Genomic DNA, 24,187 nt, shown 5'->3' with positions numbered 1-24,187 from the left:
TCTTATTGTTGTCCACTCATTTTATATATGTATATGTGTGTGTGTGTCGCGACCCTATGGACAATGTTCCTCCAGGCCTTCCTGTCCTCTACCATCTTCTGGAGTCCATTTAAGCTCACGCCTACTGCTTCAGTGACTCCATCCAGCCACCTCATTCTCTGTCGTCCCCTTCTTCTATTGCTCTCAATCTTTCCCAGCATTAGGCTCTTCTCCAGTGAGTCCTTCCTTCTCATTAGGTGGCCAAAGTATTTGAGTTTTAGCGTCAGGGTTGATCTCCTCTAGGACTGACCGGTTTGATCGCCTTGCAGTCCAAGGAACTCGCAGGAGTCTTCTCCAGCACCATAGTTCAAAGGCTTCAATTCTTTGGCGCTCAGCCTTTCTTATGGTCCAGCTTTCACTGCCATACATTGCAACTGGGAAGACCATAGCCTTGACTATACGCACTTTTGTTGACAGGGTGATGTCTCTGCTTTTTAGTGTGCTGTCTAGATTTGACATGGCTTTCCTCCCAAGGAGCAAGCGTCTTTTAATTTCTTGGCTACAGTCCCCATCTGCAGTGATCTTGGAGCCCAGGAAAATAAAATCTGTCACTACCTCCATTTCTTCCCCATCTATTTGCCAGGAATTGAGAGGGCCGGATGCCATGATCTTGGTTTTCTTAATGTTTAGTTTCAACCCAAGTTTTGCACTCTCCTTCTTCACTCGCAACAAGAGGCTCTTTAATTCCTCTTCACTTTCTGCCATTAGAGTGGTATCATCTGCATATCTTAGGATGTTTCTTCCGGCAATCTTAATTCCAACTTTTGATTCATCTAGCCCTGCCTTTCTCATGATGTGCTCTGCATATAAGTTAAATAGGCAAGGCGACAGTATACAGCCTTGCTGGACTCCTTTCCCAATTTTGAACCGATCAGTGGTTCCGTGTCCAGTTCTCACTGTTGCTTCTTGGCTCGCATAGTGTTGTGATTCAGGGTCAGCCTGTGGGTCCGGCAGCCGGGTTGGATGACTCGGATGACTCAGACGAGGGGGAGGAGGAGGGTGTTGAAGACGAACTTGCTGATGATGGCTTGGAGGCTTCGCAGAGCCCCCAGCCAGGCCCCTCTTCTCAGCTGCGCGAGCCCGACAGTGCGGATGATGATGACCCACAGCTGGCCCTGGTCAAGGACGCCCGACGCAGGAGGCAGTCAAGCAGGGGCAAGCAGAGAAAGGCTGTGGGACTCCTCGGAAGGAGGCACAGGGAGGCCACGCCCTGAACTCTAATAAAGGGAGTGTTTGGGGAAGGGCTGGTTGCTGAAAGCAACCGCTCCGTTTGAGGATCAAAGTTCCGGTATCGTGTTTCATGTTCTGTTGTTTGTTTGTGAATTAAACTTGGCAGACGTTTTCCAGCCTCAGACGTTTTCCAGCCTCTGCCGTTTGTACAGGGGTTGCCTTTCTGCAAGGCCGGTAGCAGGCTGGTACAGAACACATATAGGCTTCTCAAAAGACAAATAAGATGGTCTGGTATGCCCATTTCTTTAAGGACTTGCCACAGTTTGTTATGATCCACACAATCAAAGGCTTTAGCATAGTCAATGAAGCAGAAGTAGATGTTTTTCTGGAACTCTCTAGCTTTCTCCATGATCCTGCGTATGTTAGCAATTTGATCTCTAGTTCCTCTGCCTCTTCGAAATCCTGCCTGTACTTCTGGTAGTTCTTGATCCACATACTGCTGGAGTCTAGCTTGTAGAATTTTAAGCATAACTTTACTAGCATGAGAAATGAGTGCAATGGTGTGATAGTTTGAACATTCTTTGGCACTGCCTTTCTTTGGAATTGGAATGTAAACTGATCTTTTCTAATCCTGTGGCCACGGTTGAGTTTTCCAAATTTGCTGGCAAATTGAGTGTAGCACTTTTACTGCATCGTCTTTTAAGATTTTGAATAGCTCAGCTGGAATACTGTCACCTCCACTAGCTTTGTTGTTGCTCAGCTTTTCTAAGGCCCACTTCACTTCACATTCTAGGATGTCTGGCTCGAGGTCAGTGACCACCTCATTGTGATTATCAGGGACGTTAAGCTCATTCTTGTATAGTTCTTCTGTGTAATTTTGCCACCTCTTCTTAATCTCTTCTGCCTCTTTTAGGTCCTTGCCATTTTGGTCCTTTATCATGCCCATTTTTTCATGAACCGTTCCTTTCTTCTCTCCAATTTTCTTGAAAAGATCTCTGGTCCTCCCTATTCTATTGTTTTCTTCTATTTCTTTGCATTGTTCATTTAAGAAGGCATTCTTATCTCTTCTAGCTATTCTTTGGAATTCTGCATTTAATTGGGCATATCTTTCTTTTTCTCCCTTGCCTTTCGCTTCCCTCCTTTCCTCAGCTATTTGCAAAGCTTCCTCAGACAGCCATTTTGCTTTCTTGCATTTCTTTTTCTTTGGGATGGTTTTGGTTGCTACCTGTTGTACAATGTTGCGAACCTCTGTCCATAGTTCTTCAGGCACTCTGTCTATCAGATCTAGTTCCTTAAATCTATTTGTCACCTCTACTGTATATTGAACAGGGATATGATTTAATTCATACCTGACTGGCCTAGCGCTTTTCCCTACTTTCTTTAATTTAAGCCTAAGCTTTGCAACAAGAAGCTCATGGTCTGAGCCACAGTCAGCTCCTGGTCTTGTTTTTACTGACTGTATAGAGCTTCTCCATCTTTGGCTGCAGAGCATATAGTCAATCTGATTTCTGTGTTGACCGTCTGGTGATGTCCATGTGTAAAGCCGTCTCTTAGGTTGTTGGAAAAGAGTGTTTGCTATGACCATCGTATTCTCTTGACAAAATTCCATCAGCCTGTGCCCTGCTTCATTTTGTACTCCAAGGCCAAACTTGCCTGTTATTCCAGTTATCTTTTGGCTTCCTACTTTAGCATTCCAGTCCCCCATGATGATAAGGACATCATTTTTGGGTGTTAGTTCCATAAGGTGCTGTAGGGCTTCATAGAACCGGTCAATTTCATCCTCTTCAGCACTGGTGGTTGGGGCATAGACTTGGACTACTGTGATATTGAATGGTTTGCCTTGGATTCGAACTGAGATCATTCTGTCATTTTGAGGGTTGTATCCCAGTGTTGCTTTTCCTACTCTTTCATTGACTATGAAGGCTACTCCATTTCTTCTGAGGGATTCTTGCCCGCAGTAGTATACCTGATGGTCATCTGAATTAAATTCACCCATTCCTGTCCATTTTAGTTCGCTGATACCTAAGATGTCGATGTTTAGTCTTGTCATCTCTTGTTTGACCACGTCCAGCTTTCCTTGATTCATGGATCTTACATTCCAGGTTCCTATGGAGAGAAAATCTTTACAGCATCGGACTTTCCTTTCACCACCAGACATATCTACAGCTGAGCGTCCTTTCAGGCTTTGGCCCAGTCGCTTCATTCTTTCTGGCGCTACTAGTACTAGCCCTCTGCTCTTCCCCAGTAGCATATTGGACACCTTCCGACCTGAGGGGCTCATCTTCCAGCGTCATATCGTTTTGCCTTTTGGTACTGTCCATAGGGTTTTCATGGCAAGAGCCTGCACTTCATCTTCATCAACTGGATTTTCTGGTTTTGGTGGAGTTGCTTTCTTGTTCTGGCAATTACTCTACTGACTTTTGACAACAATTACTGTAGCACGTTACACCTAATTTTATATTAGCCTGCAGGTAGAGATGGATGACTTGTCCTCTAGAATTCACATTTTAAGATTAAAATAACATATTTTGTATTAAAGAAAGCATTATTTGGATAGAAAAAAAGGTTGCCCTCCAATATAGCTTAATTCCTGGTGACCTAGAATGGACAAATCCATGCAGTTGTCATGGCAAGATAGGGAATGGCTTGCCATTGCTTTCTTCCAGGATGACCAGGGTGGGCGAGGGGTTTTTTGTTAGTTTGTTTTTTTTTACTTCCCACATTAACAACTCTGTACTATCACATTATTAATGCATCTTCTTCTGAGTGTCTTGTATGGCTCAGTATATTTACCACTTGTGAAGTGAAGCCACTTTTAGTGAAGCTACTTGTATAGCATTTAGGTAATTCCAAATGGGTGTTTTTCTAAAATGTTTTTGAGGAACAGAAAGAAGCTTGGTTAGAGAAGGAAGAACACACTTTTGTTTCATTTATCTGTTTTTTTCTCCCTTGCCCGTTACGCATAACTCTTTTTTTAGTAAATAGACATGTATGTGACTATGTTGCTCTCATTCTGGAGGGGAACAGTTTCCATTATAGATATATGATATAGATATAAATCTACATTTAATCAGTTCATGGCAAGAATCCTAAGCTTGTAGAAGGGTAATCCACTTTGGCTTCTACCACCATTTCATGTTACTCTGAACTGACATTCCAGTGGAGTGTCTTCTGTACATGGTTTATTCCAGTAGAAGGTATGCATGGCATGTAGATTGTTTTAACACATCTGCTATCCTTGGAATATGTTTAATAGCTATACACACATAGATTCTACCCTTCATTGCAATGGATTTTCTGTTGATTATGCATTTTGTAGTCCAAAGTATATTTTAATGTTGCCAAAAATATTGGCAGGTTCCCTGCTTTTCAGTGTCGAAAGCTAGTTAATTTTGTTTCTCGCAATTTGGAAAACTGACCGGTGCCTAAAGCTGAGATTTCCCCTTTTCTGCTAATTATTAATATATTGTCCCAATTAGTGAACACAGGAAAAAGAGGCAACTACCATAGTCTCCTCATTTGTAATGAAAACATTTTTTTAAATTATTTAATGTAATTTTAAATTTATTTGTTAGATGTGTAGCTGCCTTTTGTTCTGCAGCTGAGAGTGGTAAAGTAGCACTGGATGAAAGTTCTTCAGATTCAGATATTTTTTAAAAAATAATGCCTTCTCTTAACTTTTAATCTACCTTTCTAATAGCTTTTTGTTTTGTTTTGCAATCAGTTTTCCCTAACAATCTTTTTCTGTTTCTTGATTAGCAAATGATTAACTGAATTATCCCAGTTAATCAGTTATATATTCCTATTAAAGGCAAAGTCATTAATATAACGTGCATCATTTATAAATTATTTCTATGATTTTAGCAAAATTTAGGACCTAACTTATTGGAAGAATCTCTTTAGAGAATGCAAAGCACCTCCTGATAGAAGAGAATAAGCACATACTGTTTTTTCTACATATCCAAATAACACAACAGAGTACTCATAATTGTTAATTTCCTTTGATAGTTAGGATTTGTTTGCTAAAGCATTCCAGTCTATGATTTCTGTCTGGGATATGTTTATTGTCATCTTATGCTACGATATCTCCAGAAAACATATGTTTTCCGTTGTCTTTTAGTTAAGTTAGTTTGTTCAGGAGGAAGATATCTGAAAAATTGTTGTAAGGTGGTATTTCTGTTAAAGGTAAAGGTTCCCCTGCACATGCGTGCTAGTCGTTTCCTTCCTACCGTAGTGGTCCCTATTTTTCTACTTGCATTTTTACGTGCTTTCGAACTGCTAGGTTGGCAGAAGCTGGGACGAGTAACAGGCGCTCACTCTGCTACGCGGCACTCGGGATTCGACCCGCCAAACTGCCGACCTTCTGATCGACAAGCTCAGCGTCCTAACCCGCTGAGCCACCGCGTCCCTGGTATTTCTATTAGAGCTGTTTAAATCATACAACACCAAGAAACTTTAAGTTCTTCAGAAGCACAGTGAAAGGAGAGGGAGAAAAATGCTGTAGGAACCCCAGTTTTTCCATTGGAGTGGTCAGTTTACCCTTGGTGCAAAAGAAAAAGTAAGTTACAAGACAAAATTTAAAAAATACTAACAAGAAAAAATGGGGCAGGGGAAGTTTGACCCAGCCAAGAACATATTACTAGACGGGTCCTTGTGGTTTTAGACAGAAACAAAAAGAAGCAGAAAGAAGGAGAGACTGCAAAAAAAATCCAACTACCCTAAAACAGAAATTCTTCTTTTGTGGCTCTAGAGAGAGGTCTTGGGAAAAATGTTTTCTAAAATGTAAAAGCTTCTAGCCTTCATTCTGGATCTAATCGTTTTAAATAAACAAATAATATAATAAAACTTTGATTTAATGGACAATTTCTGCTGCATCGGAATTTTGTCCAAATTTTAATCTGTAATACTATTCAAACAATGGATAAAGTCAAAGAAGGTTTGGTGGATTGGTATAAATAGAGTTGTCTGTTTACTTTCAAAAGGTTATTAGTTATCAGTAAAATATGCTTTTTCAGGTAAGAGTAAGTTTTTTGTGTTTAACAGGCTTTTAGTTTCTATGAGTTCAATTATATTAATTATTTATTTCTGAGTTTGGGAACTGAATTCTTCTTGCTTTTTAAGTCCATTTCTAAATCAGCAGTGGTTTTGGTATACTAACTATATTTTTTAATTCAAGTTAGGGTTTTATTCTACTTCATTTCTTGCTGTGAGCCTTGAATACACTGTTAGAAAGGTATTTAAAGTGTTTTGGTTCTTTGTTTTACTTTTATTTGAAATTCACATGGGCAGTATTTTGATTAACTTGTTGCTATCATTTTTACATTTCCCTAAAACATATTGGGGAAAAAATAATCCTAATTAAGTCTAGGTGCCTATAATCTCACAGAATATGGGGCAATGAGATTGTCAGAATCCTGGAAGATCTCGACTGTTTTAAAATTGGGCTATAGGAGGATTGGTACTTGTTAGCAGAAAAATGTCTGACTGATGCTATAGGATGCGGCAAGGATTGCCAACTATTTTGTGGCAGTCATGAGCAATTCTTTGAGTTAGTATTTTTCTGCTTACATCATGTTATGATGGAGTATATCATAAAAGAGTGAGGCTGATTTTCCCCCCAACTTTTTATATGGTGTATGGAGTCTTGGTTCTTGTTTTTCAACAGTTGAAGCTTAAATTTTAAAATATTGGAATAACACTCAAATGATGGACTACCACATTGCCAATTTTCAATATTTTCTAATTGCATTTCAGTAGTGTTCGTGAGCTGCAGATTGATTGAGATTAAATGCTTCCAGTCCAAAGAGGCATATTTCTATTTTAATACCCTTTGTAGCATTGCTTCAGCTAAGCCTTGGGGTGAAAAAGTGAATTGTTACTGCAGTCGGCAGTGGAATTGAGCATCCATTATGAATTCAGCAGTATATACATTAGGGCTGTCTCCATTCCTGAGATTATAAATAGTAAAGTATAATTTATTTTTTCCATTGTTTCTTTTTGCGTTTTCTTATTTTTGTATGCTGTGGATTCCTGCTGTGTAGATCGTGAACATATAGGGTCAAGGTTTGAGTGGAGTCTATGAATTTGAATCCCACCAAAAAAATCTCCTTGCTTTGCTAGGAAATGATTATATTCTATAAATAATTTCCTTTTTACTCATTAGGTGCTATAGTCTGATAGGGAATTATGAAAATTATGGGCTCAGAAAATATGTTTCTATCCAAGGTAGAACAAATTGCTTCTCAGTTAGTGTTCCAAAAATTAAAAATATAATGTTCATATTGTACTTGGCATTTCTTATTTTAGAACTCATCCTTATTTGCTTCCTTCCAATTAGTTCATCTGTTCAGTTCTCTTGCATTTTATTCTTGGCCCAGGATGGAAGCTGTTGGGTTTGTTATGGACAAAGCAGCACACTTTTTAAATATGTTTAAATTTGCATCATGTAAACTGAATCTAACTTCCTGGCATTGAAATGGTCACAGTCAATTGCAGGTAATCCTTGACTTACGACTACCATTGAGCCCCAAATTTCTGTTGCTAAGCAAGACAAGTTATTAAGTTTTGCCCCGTGTTTTGACTTTTCTTGCCACAGTTGTTAAGTGAATCCCCACAGTTGTTAAGTCAGTAACATGGTTATTAAGTGAATCTGACTTCCTCATTGACTTTGCTTGTCAGAAGGTTGCAAAATGAGACCACAGGACCCCAGGATAATGGAACTGCCCTAATTACACGCCAGTTGCCAAATGTAACTCAATTTTGATCATGTGACCATGAGGATGCTGCAACGGTCATAAGTGTGAAAAACAGTCATAAGTCACTTTTTTCAGTGCTGTTGTAACTTTGAACACTCACTAAATGAACTATGGAAGCCGAGGACTACCTGTAATGAGCAAACCGGTTAGGGAGATCAGTTGGAAGAAAAAGGCTTTGTATGTTAGCTTTACTAAAACTTTTGATCTAATTGGAAGGTGTTTTACTTGCCTTTCAGGATAACCTGAAAGCACATAAATGTAACTTTAAAGCTTTCAAAACACGAATGTGGGGAAAAGAGCTGTTTTTCTACCTCTTGGCTAAGTGGTAAATTTTCCCCACTTTTCTTCCACAACAAGCAAAATGTTCGAAATGTTTTATGAGTTAGGCCCTACTGAAATATGTCCCATTTCTTCTCATGCTTAGGTCCTGTGGATCAGTTGCTTTCGGGTCAATAGCTGTGATTTTGCTCTTAAAATTCCACTGAAATTTCGCACTCAGCTCTGATAAGCTGCTTTGAACATCTTAGTGTTGCCCCAGCAGCAAATAAGACACAGATTGATCTACTAATTAAAGTGCTGGCTTAGAAGCCACAAGGCTGTGAGTTCTGGTCCCGCCTTAGGCGTGAAAAATTGGCTGGATGACCTTAGGCCAGTCACTGTCTCAGCCCAATCCACTCCACAGGGTTGTTGTGGGGAAAATAAGAAGAGGAAGGCATATTAGGTAACTTTGCCAACTTGAGTTACTTATAAAAAATACTAAAGATGGGAAATAAACAAGCAAACAAATATATGAATGCCTATTTTCTAAGGGGCTGAATGTCCAGCTGCGCTTTCTTTTCCCCTCTAGTAGCCATCACTTTTATTTGCCATTGTTGCCATCTCTTTTTCCTCCAATCCAAGGCTATCATTCTAGTCCCACCAGCCAAAGTATATAAAAACCACCTTGATTGCTTTTTTCTCCATCCACTGAAGAAAGCCCCACTGTGGGACATTTTGCCTGGTAGCCTGTGCTGGTATTTTGCACAAGCCTAGGAAGGGTAAAGGGCGAGGTTTGGAAGATGCTGTAGAAGTTACCTGAATGCCAGACTCTTTTCTCCTGTTAAGGAGAAGCCTTGAAGGGAATGCCTGATTTTCTTTGGAGCCAGGGGGAACTGAATACAGGTAGTCCTCGACTTACAACAGTTTTTTAGTGACAGTTCTCACTTTGTTTCTCTGCCAGCTGCATAGTAATCTTATCAATGTAACCAAGGTGATTGTCACATGTCCAGCCATGTTATGGTTTCATGCCTAGAACTGCTATTAACTGCGCATGTCTACAAAAGTTTTCTCACTTTACTTTTTTTCTTCTCTTTGTGTTCTGTCTGATGAGAGGATGTAGTCAGTTAGGAGTTTTCTTTGCTTTCCAATAAAAGATTTATATGCAGTAGAATATGCCTCGGTTTTGTTTATTTTTACCTGATGTTTACCATGCGTCGAATGAACCACGGTTCATCGCCCTCTGATAGGGAAGTATTAATTTATTTTCCCTGACAAGTTCAAAGTTACAACGGCATTGAAAAAAGTGACTCCTGACCGTTTTTCCATGCTGGTCACATGATTAAAATGTGGATGCTTGGCAACTGGGTCATATTCATCCTGGTTGTAGGGTCCCAGGGCCATGTGATCCCCTTTTGCGACCTTCTTACAAGCAAAGTCAATGGGGAAGCCAAAATCACTTAACATCCATGTCAATAATAACTGCAGTGACTCACTTAACAACTGTGGGAAAGAAAAGTAGTAAAATGGGAGAAAGCTCACTTAAAGGAATGTTTCATTGAGCAACAGAAATTTTGGGCTCAATTGTGGTTGTAAGTTGAGGATTTCCTGTATTAGAAGAGGGAGACGACCAGTGGGTTATTTCCAGGGAAGACAAGTGTTGGAGAGCTGACATAGGAAAATGTGTCTGAAAGGTAGGCTGGATAGGAATGAGGGCAAGAAGCAGTTCCTTTCCTTAAAAAAAACCCAGAGGAGCAGGAGGAATGGTTCCAGTACCTTGCATATATAAGCAAAATCACCCAGTCTTCCCAGTTCTCAGTCTTTATTGATGGTGGCTAAGGGCCCAGTTTAAAAGTGAAAACTGGATTTGTGAGAATGCCATGTGGGTAGGTTTGCTGCTTCCCCAGGCTCATGAAGTGGCATCTCTCTTTAGGGAATGGTTCAATTAGCCTTCTGTCTTTTCAGGGAGTGTTTACTTAGAGCTGAATTGGCCAGCGCTGTCAGTGAATGTGTTTTTTGTTTTGTTTTGATGGAACTGGTTTGGCAAGATCCTGTGTTTGTTTCTGAACAGAGTGTAAGTAGAAATGGCCTTGCTTTAGAGCTATTAACAGATGCTTTAGAATTAGGTAGTACATTCATGCCACTAGTCCTCTCCATTTGACCTTGAGAGCGCACTAAAATATTGGAGGGAAATGTATGAACTGCTTTTTTATATCAGTGAATGAAGTGTGGAATATTTTACTTCAGATTGTGGCTGCAGAGTGATTGTTGTTAATTGTATTGCCATTCAAATTTGTGAGTCCTGTGAATGGTTTCAAACACTGGATGTGGGTATTTCGTGGGGAAAAACAAAAACTGTGAGTTAAGGTGGGTGAGGAGCATAGTAGCTAAGCCCTTGCTGATTGGACCCTCTTTGCTTTTAAACTGCCAGAGGCTGCTGGGAAAAGCTACAATACCATGAGTTAAGGTGGGTGAGGAGCATAGTAGTGGCCCGTGCGCCGTTAACTAAAAATCAAAAATAGTGGTGGTATATTCAGGGCAAGTGCATCTGAGATTCCTTTCATCTCAGCATGTCTGGCTTAGTTCAGTGCAACACTTGTTTTGCAGCTGTCTTTCGCAGCACTCTTTTCAAACTGGGAAAATGTCCTATCTGTACACAAATCACTAGTCTACAAGGACAGATTATTTATCTAGAGTCCGTAATTTGTGCTTTTCAGGCAGAAATTAGATGTTTAGCTCAGCCCTTCTACTCTACTGAGCCTCCGCGCTATCAGCCCCCTGTACCACAAAGATCCTGCAGGAGAAGGGCAGTATGGACAACCATAGGATCTGGCAGGGTGAGAGCTGTGAAACATAAACCCAAAGCTTTCGCTGTGTCCCTGCATAACAGATACAGTGCCCTTGCTGACCTTAATAGGGATATTAAGGAAACAGGTCAAGATAGTTGTGATGATAACTCAAATAAGCAGGGGACCATGGTCTGAGATGAACTTGTTTTTGACAGGTAGAAGTGCGAATCAGGTATTACACATCAATCATGCAAGAAAAGAAAGGTACCCCAAAAGAGAAGCCACCTTCTGGTTGGTGACTCAATTATAAGGGATGTTAATTTAGGAAAGGATACAGAGGTTTCAAAAGAGGTCAGGTGTCTTCCAGGTGCTACTGCCAGTAGGGACAAGAAGCGTATTTTCAAAATAGTCAACAATGCCAGCAAAGACTGTGATGTGGATGCCATTGTACATCTTGGCACTAACGATCTGTCCCAAAATGATGTACTCTCTGTGCAGAATGATTTGCAGAGCTTGGGGAAGGAACTCAGGAGAATAGGCTGTAGGCTCACTTTTTCAGAGGTCTTACCAGTGTATAAGGAGCAAAATGGAAAAGGCCAGCGTATAGCAGAATTTAATATGTGGCTAAAGGAGTGGTGTAAAGGAGAAGGCTTTGGTTATATTAGTCATGATGTCTGTAGCTGGTCCAATGAAAAAATGTACAAAAGAGATGATCCGCATCCATCCAAGAAAGGGACTGAGTTACTTGGCAATAAATTCACAGCTTTTCTGGAGAAACATTTAAACTAAACAATGGGGACAGTAAGTTAATTGATACAGAACATCACTGTCCCCGTCAATCTAAGAAAATAGGGGAAGTCAGGCACCACACAAGTTATGTAGCAAGTAAACACAGGGTCAGTCATAAAGGACTCAAATGTCTATACACCAATGCGCAGAGTATGAACAGTAAGCAGGGTGAACTAGAAATTCAGGTAAATGAGGGCGGATATGATATTGTTGCCATTACGGAAACATGGTGGGATGAAACCCACAAATGGAACACGCAGCTAGAGGGATTTAAATTATTTAAAAGAAACAGAATAAACAAAAGAGGAGGTGGAGTTGCTCTATATGTAAGAAATAACTTTATCTCTACAGAAATAGAGCACAACAGTGATGAAAACTGTAAACTTGAATGCATTTGGGTCAATATAAAAGTTGAAAAAAATGACATTGCCATAGGTGTATACTATAGGCCATCCAACCAAGCAGAGGAAATAGATGAACTTTTTGCTAGTCAGCTAACTAAGGTATGTAGGAAGCACATCACAACAGTAATGGGGGACTTTAATTACCTTGATATCAACTGGGAGACAAACTCTGCACCAAGTGGAAGATCAAACAGATTCCTGATAAACCTAGCAGACAACTTTCTCTCCCAAAAAGTAGAGAAGGGAACTAGGGGATTAGCCATATTGGATTTAATTCTCACTAACAGAGATGAAATGATAGAAAGTGTCGAAGCCACAGGAACCTTGGGGGGAAGTGATCATGCAATATTGGAATTCAACATTCTGGAAGCACAAGCAATAGAATACAGCCAAACTAGAGTCTTGGACTTTAAAAGAGCTAATTTCAATAAACTTAGAGAGACCTTGGGAAGAATTCCATGGATGAGAATCCTAAAGGGGAAAACAACTCAAGAAGCTTGGGAAATTTTGAAAAGTGAGATAATAAAGGCCCAGTCTAGCATAATACCAACAAAGAAGAAAAACAACAGCTCTCAAAAGAAACCAGCATGGCTGCATAAAGAACTCTCTGATAAATTGAAAGATAAAAAGGACAAGTATAAGAAGTGGAAAGAGGGGCACATAACTAAGACAGAATATCAGCAAATAGCCCATGCCTGCAAAGATGAAGTGAGGGAAGCTAAGGCTCAAAATGAACTAAGGCTTGCGACCAAAGTCAAAAATAACAAAAAAAAGTTTCTTTCAACATATAAAAACAAGAAAAAAGTTAAGGAAATAATTGGTCCTTTAGTGGGGGAAAGTGGCAAGAAGGTGACAAGCAACAGGGAGAAAGCAGAACTGTTTAACTCGTTTTTTGCATCTGTCTTTACACAAAGGGAAAAAAACAGTCCAACCTACCAAAAAACAGTGCCATAAAAACAGAATAGAAATGCAAGTTAAGATAGGCAAGAAAATGGTAAGTGAGCACCTGTCCAGCCTAGATGAGTTCAAATCACCAGGACCAGATGGATTATACCCCAGAGTTCTCAAGGAACTGGCAGACGTGATCTCAGAACCACTGAACTATATTTTTCAAAGATCCTGGAGCACTGGGGAACTACCAGAGGACTGGAAGAGAGCTGATGTAGTTCCCATCTTCAAAAAAGGGAAAAAAATAGATCCAGCAAACTACAGACCTATTAGCCTGACCTCAATACCTGGGAAGATTCTGGAAAAGATAATCAAACAACAAATCAGCAAACACCTTGATGCAAACAAAGTCATCACTAAAAGTCAACATGGGTTTGTCAAAAACAGATCATGCCAGACAAATCTTATTACATTCTTTGACCAAGTGACAAAACTAGTGGACCAGAGGAATGCTGTCGATATAATTTACTTGGACTTCAGGAAGGCATTTGATAAAGTAGATCACAACCTACTACTTGATAAGATAGAAAAATGTGGGTTAGATAGCATCACCACCAGATGGATTCATAGCTGGCTGACAGGCCGTACTCAGCGTGTGGTCCTCAATGGAACTGCATCTACATGGAAGTATGTAGTGGGGTGCCCCAGGGCTCTGTTCTGGGCCCAGTGCTCTTCAACATCTTCATCAACGATTTGGATGAGGGGATAGATGGGGAACTCATCAAATTTGCAGACGACACCAAGCTGGCAGGATTAGCCAATACTCCAGAAGATAGGCTTAAAATATAGTAGGATCTGGACAGACGCGAACACTGGGCGCTATCTAACAAAATGAAATTCAATGGTGAAAAAAGTAAGGTTCTACATTTAGTCAGGAAAAATCAAATGCACAGGTATAGTATAGGTGGTACCTTGCTCAATAGTAGTAACTGTGAGAGGGATCTCGGAGTCCTAGTAGACAATCACTTCAATATGAGCCAGCAGTGTGCTGCAGCTGCCAAAAAAGCCAACACAGTGCTAGGCTGCATTAACAGAGGGATAGAATCAAGACCGCGTGAAGTACTAATACCACTTTACAATGCCTTGGTGGAATACTGCATCCAGTTTTGGTCACCACGATGTAAAAAAGATGTTGAGACTCTAGAAAGAATACAGAGAAGGGCAACAAAGATGATTGGGGGACTGGAGGCTAAAACATATAGGGAATGGTTGCTGGAATTGGGTATGTGTAGTTTAACGAAGAGAAGGGTGAGGGGTGACATGATAGCAGTGTTACAATATCTCAGGGGCTGCCACAAAGAAGAGGGAGTCAAGCTATTCTCCAAAGCACCTGAAAGCAGGACAAGAAGCAACGGATGGAAACTAGTCAAGGAGAGAAGCAACCTAGAACTAAGGAGAAACTTCCTGACAGTTAGAACAATTAACCAGTGGAACAACCTGCCTCCAGAAGTGGTGAATGCTCCAACACTGGAGGTTTTTAAGAGGAGACTGGACAGCTATTTGCCTGAAATTGTATAGGGTTTCCTGCCTGAGCAGGGGGTTGGACTAGATGACCTCCAAGGTCTCTTCCAACTTATTATTATTATTATTATTACCATTTCCTGATAGTGTCTTTTTTCCAGGTGCAATAAATAGATCAGTTGTAATTCCAATGACTGACTTTCTACTTTTTAATGCAGATGACATACTGTATTTATCAAAAAGGATGATGACTGCATTTTCCTCAAGAAGATTTAGACAGAAAAACTGATCTGCCTGCATTACCTTATTCTTAGTAAATCTCTGAGTCAGAGTTAAACACATTTGCTTTCCATGTGAATACTTTTTTTAAAAAAATACACATACATATGCATACTTCTTTAAAACCTCATGTATGCTATCCACAAAGAATTTGTGCATGTGTTCTGAGCACATATTTCACATAGTTACATCAAAAGCATTCACTTTGGCATAGTTGCGATATTAAAATAGGATTCCAGTTATACTGGGCAGGCATAGTAGGGACAGCTGGTTGTGTAAGCTAAACACTTGTGATCACTTATAATATGTGAGAACAAATGAGATGATGATTTCATGTTAAATTTTTTAATCTTAATTTATCTTGGATCTTTCAAATTAAAAGGGAATGTTTATTTGCTTTTCTTTCTTGTCTTTAGCATCAAGAGGTGGCCCCAACCACCTGAGGCAGATGGAGATAAGGATCAGCGGACAGTGGCCATCAATCCTTGTCACATGGGAAAGGCTTTCAAAGTCATGAATGAATTAAGGAGGTACTTTTTCATGTTCAATTTTGTATCTCTGCAATTTATTTAGACACTTGCTGGTGGAGTTGGAGGCATCTAACTTGTAGAACTCTTTGTTTTTGTATGGGGGAAAAAGTTAATTCAAGCATGATCTTCAAATCAGTTGCTGTACTCTTTGAAGCCCCCAAATCATTTGGTGCTTCACATTTGCTCTTGCTGTTATACAAAATAACAGGATTGCTTAAGCAATTTGTTGGACATTGTACCTTAGCAATGTAGCGTCACCGCCTCAGGAGCCGCCAAAGCCCAGGCCTTCCTAGCCTACCCCCTTTAGCTGTGCTTAGCAGCCGTGTTCTCGGGGCGGCGACCAAATATCCCTTTTTTTTCAGTGGGAGCTCACACGGAGTGAAAGGGTGGCAGGTTCTCGTTGTCAAAGAGGTTCACAGGAAGGAGCTGTCCCTATCACGGCAGTCAGTGTTTAGCAATGTTCATCAACCCCCTGGCAGTCATGGCAATAATAATCAATAGCTTGTAGCAACCACTTGGAGGAACAGGGAGGGGGAAGCCCTCTGGCTCCCAGCAGCAACGGAAAACATGGTCCAAGATAGTCAGCGCTCCGCAGCAACAGCTCGCCCCACGAGGGCAACTCCCCGCAAGGTCCGCAGCTTGCACAGATCACAGTTCAAATGGCCGCTGGTCTCCAAAGCAGTAGCAACCAGCCTTTCCTCCTCTTCTGTCAGCACTCGTAGTCCCAGGTCTCTCTAAGCCAAATTCCCCCCCCCCCTTTCCTTTCAAGTTAAAACCTAAGTCTAAAAACCCCAGCAAGCTTTCTCTCTTCTCACTCTCACTCCTCCCTTCGCTCGGGATATCCCCTGCAAAGGAAAACGATAAAACTCCGCCTCCCCTCTCTCTCTCTCTCTCTCTCTCTCTCTCTCTCTCTCTCTCTCTCTCTCTCTCTCTCTCTCTCTCTCTCTCTCTTTCCCTTTATTTCTATGAACAGAATCACATAAAAGAACCCCAAACTCCTCTCTGGTTTCACCTGGTCTCTCCCCCGGCAACAACAACCATCCCACCCCCACCCCTTTCTCCTTCCCTTCCCTTCCCTTTTCTTCCACCCGATCCATGCCCACTGCGCCCAAACCAGCCGCAGCTGTCCGAGTGTCCCATTTCTCTCTCGCTGGCAAGGCTCCTGCAAAGCCTTTCAGCCAGCCCCGTTACAGCAATATTGATATACTTTTTTATTATATACAGTAGATTTTGTATGCTGCCTGAATCACCAACATAACTTTGGGAATCTGCAAACTAGGACTTCTCTAGTTTTTACAGGGGCCTTGGTAGCCTTGTTTGCCTTCCATCTCTGCTACTGGATTTCCTTCCTTCCCCACTTCCTCCTTGCTAGCCACATATTTGCTTCTTCTCTCCTTTCTCTATAGCTAGTTTGCTGTTGGTTGCGATAAATTACAGAACTCTAGCAAAATGGTGATGCTCATCTAGAATGCAACATGATGGCAGGAACAGGTGGTGAGGGTGTGTGGACAGCAGTAAGCACTGACTTGGCTCAAGAGGATCTTGTGTCTGACTGGGAACATTCAAATAGTAGTGTGTCAAAGGACAGGAACTCTATAGCACTGCTTTACATTCCGAGATAGTGCAGTTAAATTTCAATAATGTACAATTGAACGGAGCAGGCAAGACAATTTGGCCAATAATGCCAAGGTGGTTACTCTGCAGCAATCACAGGTGGCTCCCTTTATAGTAAAGTGCAATATTGTAGAATAGTACTAGCTGAATTGCCACATAATGTCCAAGGAGGGTCTGTGACAACTCACTCCAGCAAAGTTGCCACAGGACAGCTCTTCATGGCCAACACATAGTGGGGCAACTTGCTACAGGACAAGAGTTATACTAATATTGAAGAAATAGTGGAATTGAATCATTAAAGAAAGGATGCCAAAGCAGGGACAAAATGAAATGTGAATGGCAAAAATTAAAATATTTTTAAAATTATTTTAAATACTTAATTGAATTGTTGAATTGTCCCGCAGCAAGTTGGCCATGATTAGTTGTCCTGTGGTGAGTTGGCCGCAGCAAATTGGCCGTAGCGTTTTGGCTACAGGGAGTTGTCCCATTCTGGTCCAAGAAAATGGCCAGGACATAGACCGAGTCCTTTCCAGAGGTACCTCTGTTGCATTCGTCCCAAAGGTGCTTTTTCACAAGGCAATTGGACTTTCTTTTTTCTGTTTGAAGACATTTTGCTTCCCATCCAAGAAGCTTCTTCAGCTCTGACTGGATGGTGGGGAGTGGAAGGATCCAGTCAGAGCTGAAGCTTCTTTGAAATGTCTTCAAACAGAAAAAAGAAAGTCCAGTTGCCTTGAGAAAAAGCACCTTTGGGACAACCATGACCTGGATGACTGAGAATCTCCATAGACTCTGTTGCATTCCTTGACTGTTCAATAAAAATCAGGAATCTAGCTTCCATACTTTTTAATATGTCTTTTAATAAACCTTGTTAGTAGGAAAAGGTACTACCGGGCTCCTTTTTCCCCCCTCCCCCCAGAGACTAACATAGCTCGCTTCCTGCAATGAGTTCAGCTGTAATGTTTAACAGCTCATCAGCCATTTCTTAATGATACACAGTCCTTGCTTTATTAACACAACAGCCATGCCATTGGATGAACACATGGGAAAGCATTTGTGTACCATGTCTAGGAAGGCACCAGTCCTGAGTGAATTATTTTGCCCATGTTCCTTGGTTTTGGTGTCAACTTGCTTTTGTCCCTTCTTTGATGGCATAGAACAGGGGTGTCAAACTGCCGGCCCAGAGGCCGGATGCGTCATGACAAAACCGTGCCCACCCCATTGCCGGCAATGGGGAAAAAGCTCCAATACATTGCGCAACGTCACATGACGTCGCAAGTTTGACATGTCTGGCATAGAACATGAAAGACTGGAGGACTGGATTATTTGGTGCAAGGCAGATTAGTATGATGAAATACTAGATTATTCTATTTGTAATTTAATGCTATGGGGAATAATGGAAGAAGACTGACAGCTTTCCTCTTGGAGGCACTAATAGTATATGTTACCTATGATGTCCTTCTAAACAAGCTACACTGCAGCTGTCCTGAAACTCCTCTCGTCTCTTCCCCTTTCCTGCTTACTGCTGATTTATTCTCACTACTGTTGCTTCTACTGCTGAGACATTGCAGAACTAAAGTAGGGCACCTGTTGAATACTTTAAAGTGGTAGGTGACAGCTGATTGCCATAGCAGGCTTATGTAGCAAGGTGTTGAGGGGCCAATGAATCAGTGTGGGGACAGGAAAGACAGAAACGCCCATCTGCCTCCGGTAACATTCTTTAAGAAAGGGATATACTGTACCCATGAAAGGAGGAAGAGTCTTAGCTGGTGAGATTTGATGCTGCCATCTGCCCATATAACTTGGGATTCCTTAGTGTTGGTGACATTAAAAGTCAGCTGCACTCTTGAGTCTTCCCTGTGAAACAAGCTAGTCCAAGAATGGATGGTTGATTTGACCTGCCAGTTTATTACCGTATTTTCCGGCGTATAAGATGACTTTTTAACCCATGAAAATCACCTCAAAAGTTGGGGGGTCGTCTTATACGCCCAGTCGTCTTATACGCCGGAAAATCAGTGGGTGGCGTCTGGCGGGAGCCGGCAGGGCAGTCCTGCGCACGCGCGCACTCCCCGGCTGCTCCTTAGGAGTCCTCGGGGATGCTGCCTCAAGAGGGAAGAGCGCCGGACGGGAGCCGGCAGGGAAGTCCTGCACACGCGCGCGCACGCAGGACTTCCCTGCCGGCTCCCGTCTGACGCTGTTCCCTCTTGAGGCAGCTGCTGCCTCAAGAGGGAAGAGCTGGCTCCCGTCCGACGCTCTTCCCTCTTGAGGCAGCAGCTGCCTCAAGAGGGAAGAGCGCCGGACGGGAGCCAGCAGGGAAGTCCTGCACACGCACGCGCATGCAGGACTTCCCTGCCGGCTCCCGTCCGACGCTGTTCCCTCTTGAGGCAGCTGCTGCCTCAAGAGGGAAGAGCCGGCTCCCGTCCGACGCTGTTCCCTCTTGAGGCAGCTGCTGCCTCAAGAGGGAAGAGCCGGCTCCCGTCCGATGCTCTTCCCTCTTGAGGCAGCAGCTGCCTCAGAGGGAACAGCGTCGGAAGGGAGCCGGCAGGGAAGTCCTGCTCCCGTCTGATGCTGCGCTTCCGCCGGGCGGTGCTGGCCGAGACGAGCCAGCAGGCAGCCGTCGTGAGCGCGGCGCTGAGGGGCAGCGGCAGAACGGCCCAGCGCCTGCAGGACGGCCAGCAGCCCCATGCGCAGCAGCAGCAGCCGGCTCAGCAACAGGTCCGAGCGCAGGAGCCGCACCACCAGGCTGCCCAGGAAAAGCAGCCACACCGAGAGGCTGCACGTCCAGTCCAGCTCCATGAGGGGCAGGGTGGGAAGCCGGCTGGGAAGAGGGACCGGGAGCCCGGGCCAAGCGCGCCTCGGCCGACGGTGAGAGGGAAGCGGCACATGAAAAAGAGGCTGCGGGTGGAGCTGCCCCGCCCTGCGCCGAATGGGAGAAGTTCAAGGCCTGGGGGGGGAAGCAGGAGGGGCGCCGGCCGTGGCGGGGTGGCGGCTGCCCTCTGGCGCTGCCTGCCGCCCGAGAAACGCTGCGCCTCGTGGGCCGGCAGAAGCGCGGGAGCAGCGGGAGGGCCGGCGGGGCCAGTTGGGCCTTCGCCTCCTCTGCGACGGACAGGGAGGGCAGGGCATGTAAGTATTTTCCGGCGTATAAGACAAAAAACCTTGAAAAACTTCTTAAAAGTTGGGGGTCGTCTTATATGCCGGGTCGTCTTATACGCCGGAAAATACGGTACTGCTGGAGATGGAAAATTCAGGCGCCATTAAATTATGTTTACTTATTGATTATCCTGATCTGGTAAGGTTTGTTTATCCCCAGATGAGCCCATGCAAATGCAATGTACATGAAGCAGGTTTTTAAAAATGAAATCTATACCTTTGAGCCTTTATGTAGATAAATAAGAAACTTGATCTTTGTATCTTAAAAAGTCCAGCATATGGGTAAATGGGCAATTAAAATAGGAACAATGCTAATTGTGTTTTAAATGAAGAAACTGATGCTACTCAAGTCTTGTAGGTTGAATAACAGTGTCCTTGGGGTCATCCATTTTAGCTTGCAGCAAATATGCAATTCAAATTCAAAATAATATAAAAGTGGATGTTAAATATACTGATGGAAGTACAGGTAGTCCTCGGTTTACAACAGTTCATTTAGTGACTGTTCCAAGTTACAACAGCATTGTGTCCTGGGGTCATGTAATCACCTTTTGCGACCTTCTGACAAGCAAAGTCAATGGAAAAACCAGATTCACTTAACAACCTTGTTACTAACCTATCAACTTCAGTGATTCACTTAACAATTGTGGCAAGAGAAATCGTAAAATGGGGCAAAATTCACATAACAAATGGTTCATTGAACAACAGAAATTTTGGGTTCAATTGTGGTCGTAAGTCGAGGACTACCTGTATAGTTTAAGGAGGGAAGACCATACAGTCATGGAATTGGATAATACTGAAATTGGCTTCATCTTTATTTTTGACCAATTGTCCTGCTTTAAACTAACCTTTAAAAACAAAACTGGTAACTAGAGAGTTTTTAGAGAAAGATGAGGGTGAGCTAGTGAAAAATTAATCCAGAAAGATAGAGATTGTAGGGATTGGGAAACTACCTATTTTGGATTGAGTTTTATACCGGATTTTAATCTGGATTGCACTTCTGATGGGCCAAATACTGAGTTCTAGATTTAATACTAACTGGGAAGTCTAAGATAGCAGTGAAAATTAGGTATGCTTTTTACCATGCTTTGTAGTGCAGCTTCTCCAAACTTGAATTGCTTTTGTTGAATTGGAACTGCTGCATCTCAAATTCTTTGTTGAAAAACTAGAATCTGCGCATTTTAGGAATTGTTCCAATAACTGTGGAAGGTACCAACTTGAGTAGTCAGAAAATTCAAATGGTGCAAATGTTACTTGTTAATGCAATGCAACCACATTGTGTCACACTATATAACTTTCAGATTGTGCACAACCACTCTCCAGACCACATTAAGTTGCCATATTTGTAAAGAGAGAAGCAGTTTGAGTTAAGATCCGTTGTCCAATCTAAATGATAAATACTCTGTTTCCCCGAAAGTAATTCCCCTAAAAAAGTAAGCCCCAGCTTGATTTTTGGGGGTGGGCCTAATATAAGCCCCCCCGAAAGTAAGCACTAGTTTGGGGCGAGGGTGGGGGTGGAGGGGTGAAGCTGCCCCACGCGTCCTGCATCTGCTTACCTTACTGGCAGGGCTTTTTTTCTAAAAAAAAAAAAGTGCTGGAACTCTCATCTTGGCGGGCGCAGGAGGCGGGGGGGCGGCACTGCTGCGGTCATAGGCGTGAGGCGTGTTGGTGGGCTGCCCCCCGGGGCCGAAGCCAGCGCGACTGGTGCTGTGGGAGCAGCGGGGCCCGCTCTATATGGCGGGGCTGCGCGGGGCGGGCAGCGGAGGTGGTGCGGGCCAGGCGATGCAGGGCGGCCACTTAGGCGCACAGGGCGAGGCGACAGTGGCACAGGTCGAGCATTGGGTAGGCTACCAGCCTGGCTGATACGGGTGAGCACAAGGAAGGAGTGCACATGGACTCCACAGAACCCACTTCCCACTCCTTGTCTTCTCTTACCTAGTTGAGATGGTGTAGTTGGGCAGCAGGGAGGGATGCAAAGTTCCTGCCCACTCACCTTCACTGTAGACAACTTGCTGGTGCAACATTTGCCGGCCGGGTCTTTTGGCGCGTTCAGCAGCAATTCCTATTGGCTTTCGAAAGCCAATAGAGGATGTAGCATAGCTTATGCAAAAGCTTTTTTTGTCTTTGTGCAAAAAAAAAAGTGCTGGAACGCCATTCTGAGCATTCTATGAGAAAAAAAGCACTGCTTTTATGTTTTAATCTTATGATTTTAAAAATATATTTTTTTCTATTGTAAGTTGCCCCAAACCTCGCCATGTAGATTGCATACAAATATTATATAATCGGTAAATAAAGGTAGAACATATGTTAAATATACATCAAATGATAATATGCTTCCCTACAAAGTCAATTCTTGCTCAATGACAGACCAAGGAGTTAACTCGGAAAGGCAAGAGGAAAATCTAGAAGAGGTCTGTGCAACGTGTAGAAGGGAAAGGCCCACACTGATAAATTAAAAATCTTTGTGGTCTGCAAAGGAATGCTGGTGGGCTAATCAATGATTTGGTGACTAGAGGAGCATCTACAGTGTTGGAGCTTGTGGTCATGGTAAGCCATGGAGGCACTAGGCAACATGACTTTCAGGGCAGTGGTGGTGATTTTATTACTTTTTTTTAAAAGTCTGTGCTCTGTCCAAGGGTGCTTGGTAGGCTGCATGTACAGGCCTGGTCTAGAATTTATTTATTCAACTCTCTAGAGCAGGCATGTCAAACTCGCGACATCATGTGACATCGCACGATGTATCACACTTTTTCCCCATTGCCGGCAATGGGGTGGGCGTGCTTTCGTTGTGACGCATCTGGCCAACAGCTTGATATGCCTGATCTAGAGACATCCATTTTTTGCATTGCAAAGGGCCTTTCATCTGTTGTATATATGGTTTTATTTTTGTGTGCAAAAAGGATTCTAAATTAATTGAGTCATGTCCTGGTGTAAAGTCTGATAGCTTTATAAAAATCTCAGATGACTCCAGTTGTTTTGTTCAAGTATGCTAATGTTCTAAGGTAAATATTATTCATACTATATAATATCCAGATGAGCACCTCAGTAGCATATTGTAGTTCTATGAGGTGTGGTGGGCTTCATAATTTGTTGACTGAAGAAACCACCATGCCATATGTATGTATGCAACTGCCATTATTTTTCAAGCTACATTACTTGAACACATGGCACACACCACAAATCAGATTCCTCTGTAATGCACTATTCCTTTGCATGACCATAGGACATTTAGAAATGCAATTACCGTAGATTCCGGCGTATAAGACTACTTTTTAACCCATGAAAATCTTCTCAAAAGTCAGGGGTCGTCTTATACACTGGTGCTGAAAATTTAGGGACAGGGCTGGCTGGAAAACCTGGAGCGGATCTTCCATTTAGTCTGCGCAGGGAAAGCGGGACCAATTGGAGTAGAAGCTGCAGTCTGTGATTTTTTACAGGCTGGGGTCTGGGCTTCTTTCCTTCTAAAGTTGAAGAGCAGCTGTAGGCAGGTGGGGAATGCAAGAGCAATTTGAAAGGCAGGTGGGGAATGCATAGCAGAGCAGCAGCTTAGCTCTAATGACACATTTGACTCAGGAACTGGGCGGGCTGGCTGGAAAACCTGGAGTGGATCTCCCATTTGGTCTTTTTTTTAATCCCATTTATATCCCACCCTTCTCCGAAGACTCAGGGCGGCTTACAATTTAAAGCACAAATCAATGTGCTTAGCAATAGCCTTCATTCTATGTATATGCCTGCCTATTAGAGCTTTCACCCCCCCACACAAGCAGCATTATTACAAAGTCAGCTTATTGCTCCCAACAATCTGAGTCCTCATTTTACCTACCTCGGAAGGATGGAAGGCTGACTCAACCTTGAGCCTGGTGGGATGAGAACCTGCACTAATTGCAGGCAGCTGGGGTTACTTAAGGCTCTGCGCAGGGAAAGCTTTAGAGTGAATTAGGAAAAGTGAAAAAGTGAATTAGGAAAATAGGAAAAGGGTTGCTGGAATTGGGTATGTGTAGTTTAATGAA

The 24,187-nt window shown here is 42.7% G+C and overlaps 1 protein-coding gene across 1 annotated transcript in view; it reads left to right on the top strand.

Annotated features, from left to right (window-relative positions):
* The window catches only part of KLHL3 (kelch like family member 3), a 76,808-nt gene that overhangs the window by 11,623 nt on the left and 40,998 nt on the right, over positions 1–24,187 (top strand). Inside the window, exon 3 of the mRNA XM_081320508.1 lies at positions 15,306–15,419. Within this exon, the coding sequence (XP_081176634.1) occupies positions 15,306–15,419 (114 nt within the window). The remainder of the gene's footprint in view (positions 1–15,305; positions 15,420–24,187) is intronic.

The sequence above is a fragment of the Vipera berus genome (assembly GCF_964194415.1).
Source record: "Vipera berus genome assembly, chromosome: 2".
Taxonomy (NCBI): Eukaryota; Metazoa; Chordata; class Lepidosauria; order Squamata; family Viperidae; genus Vipera; species Vipera berus.
This window is presented reverse-complemented; position numbering and strand designations above follow the sequence as displayed.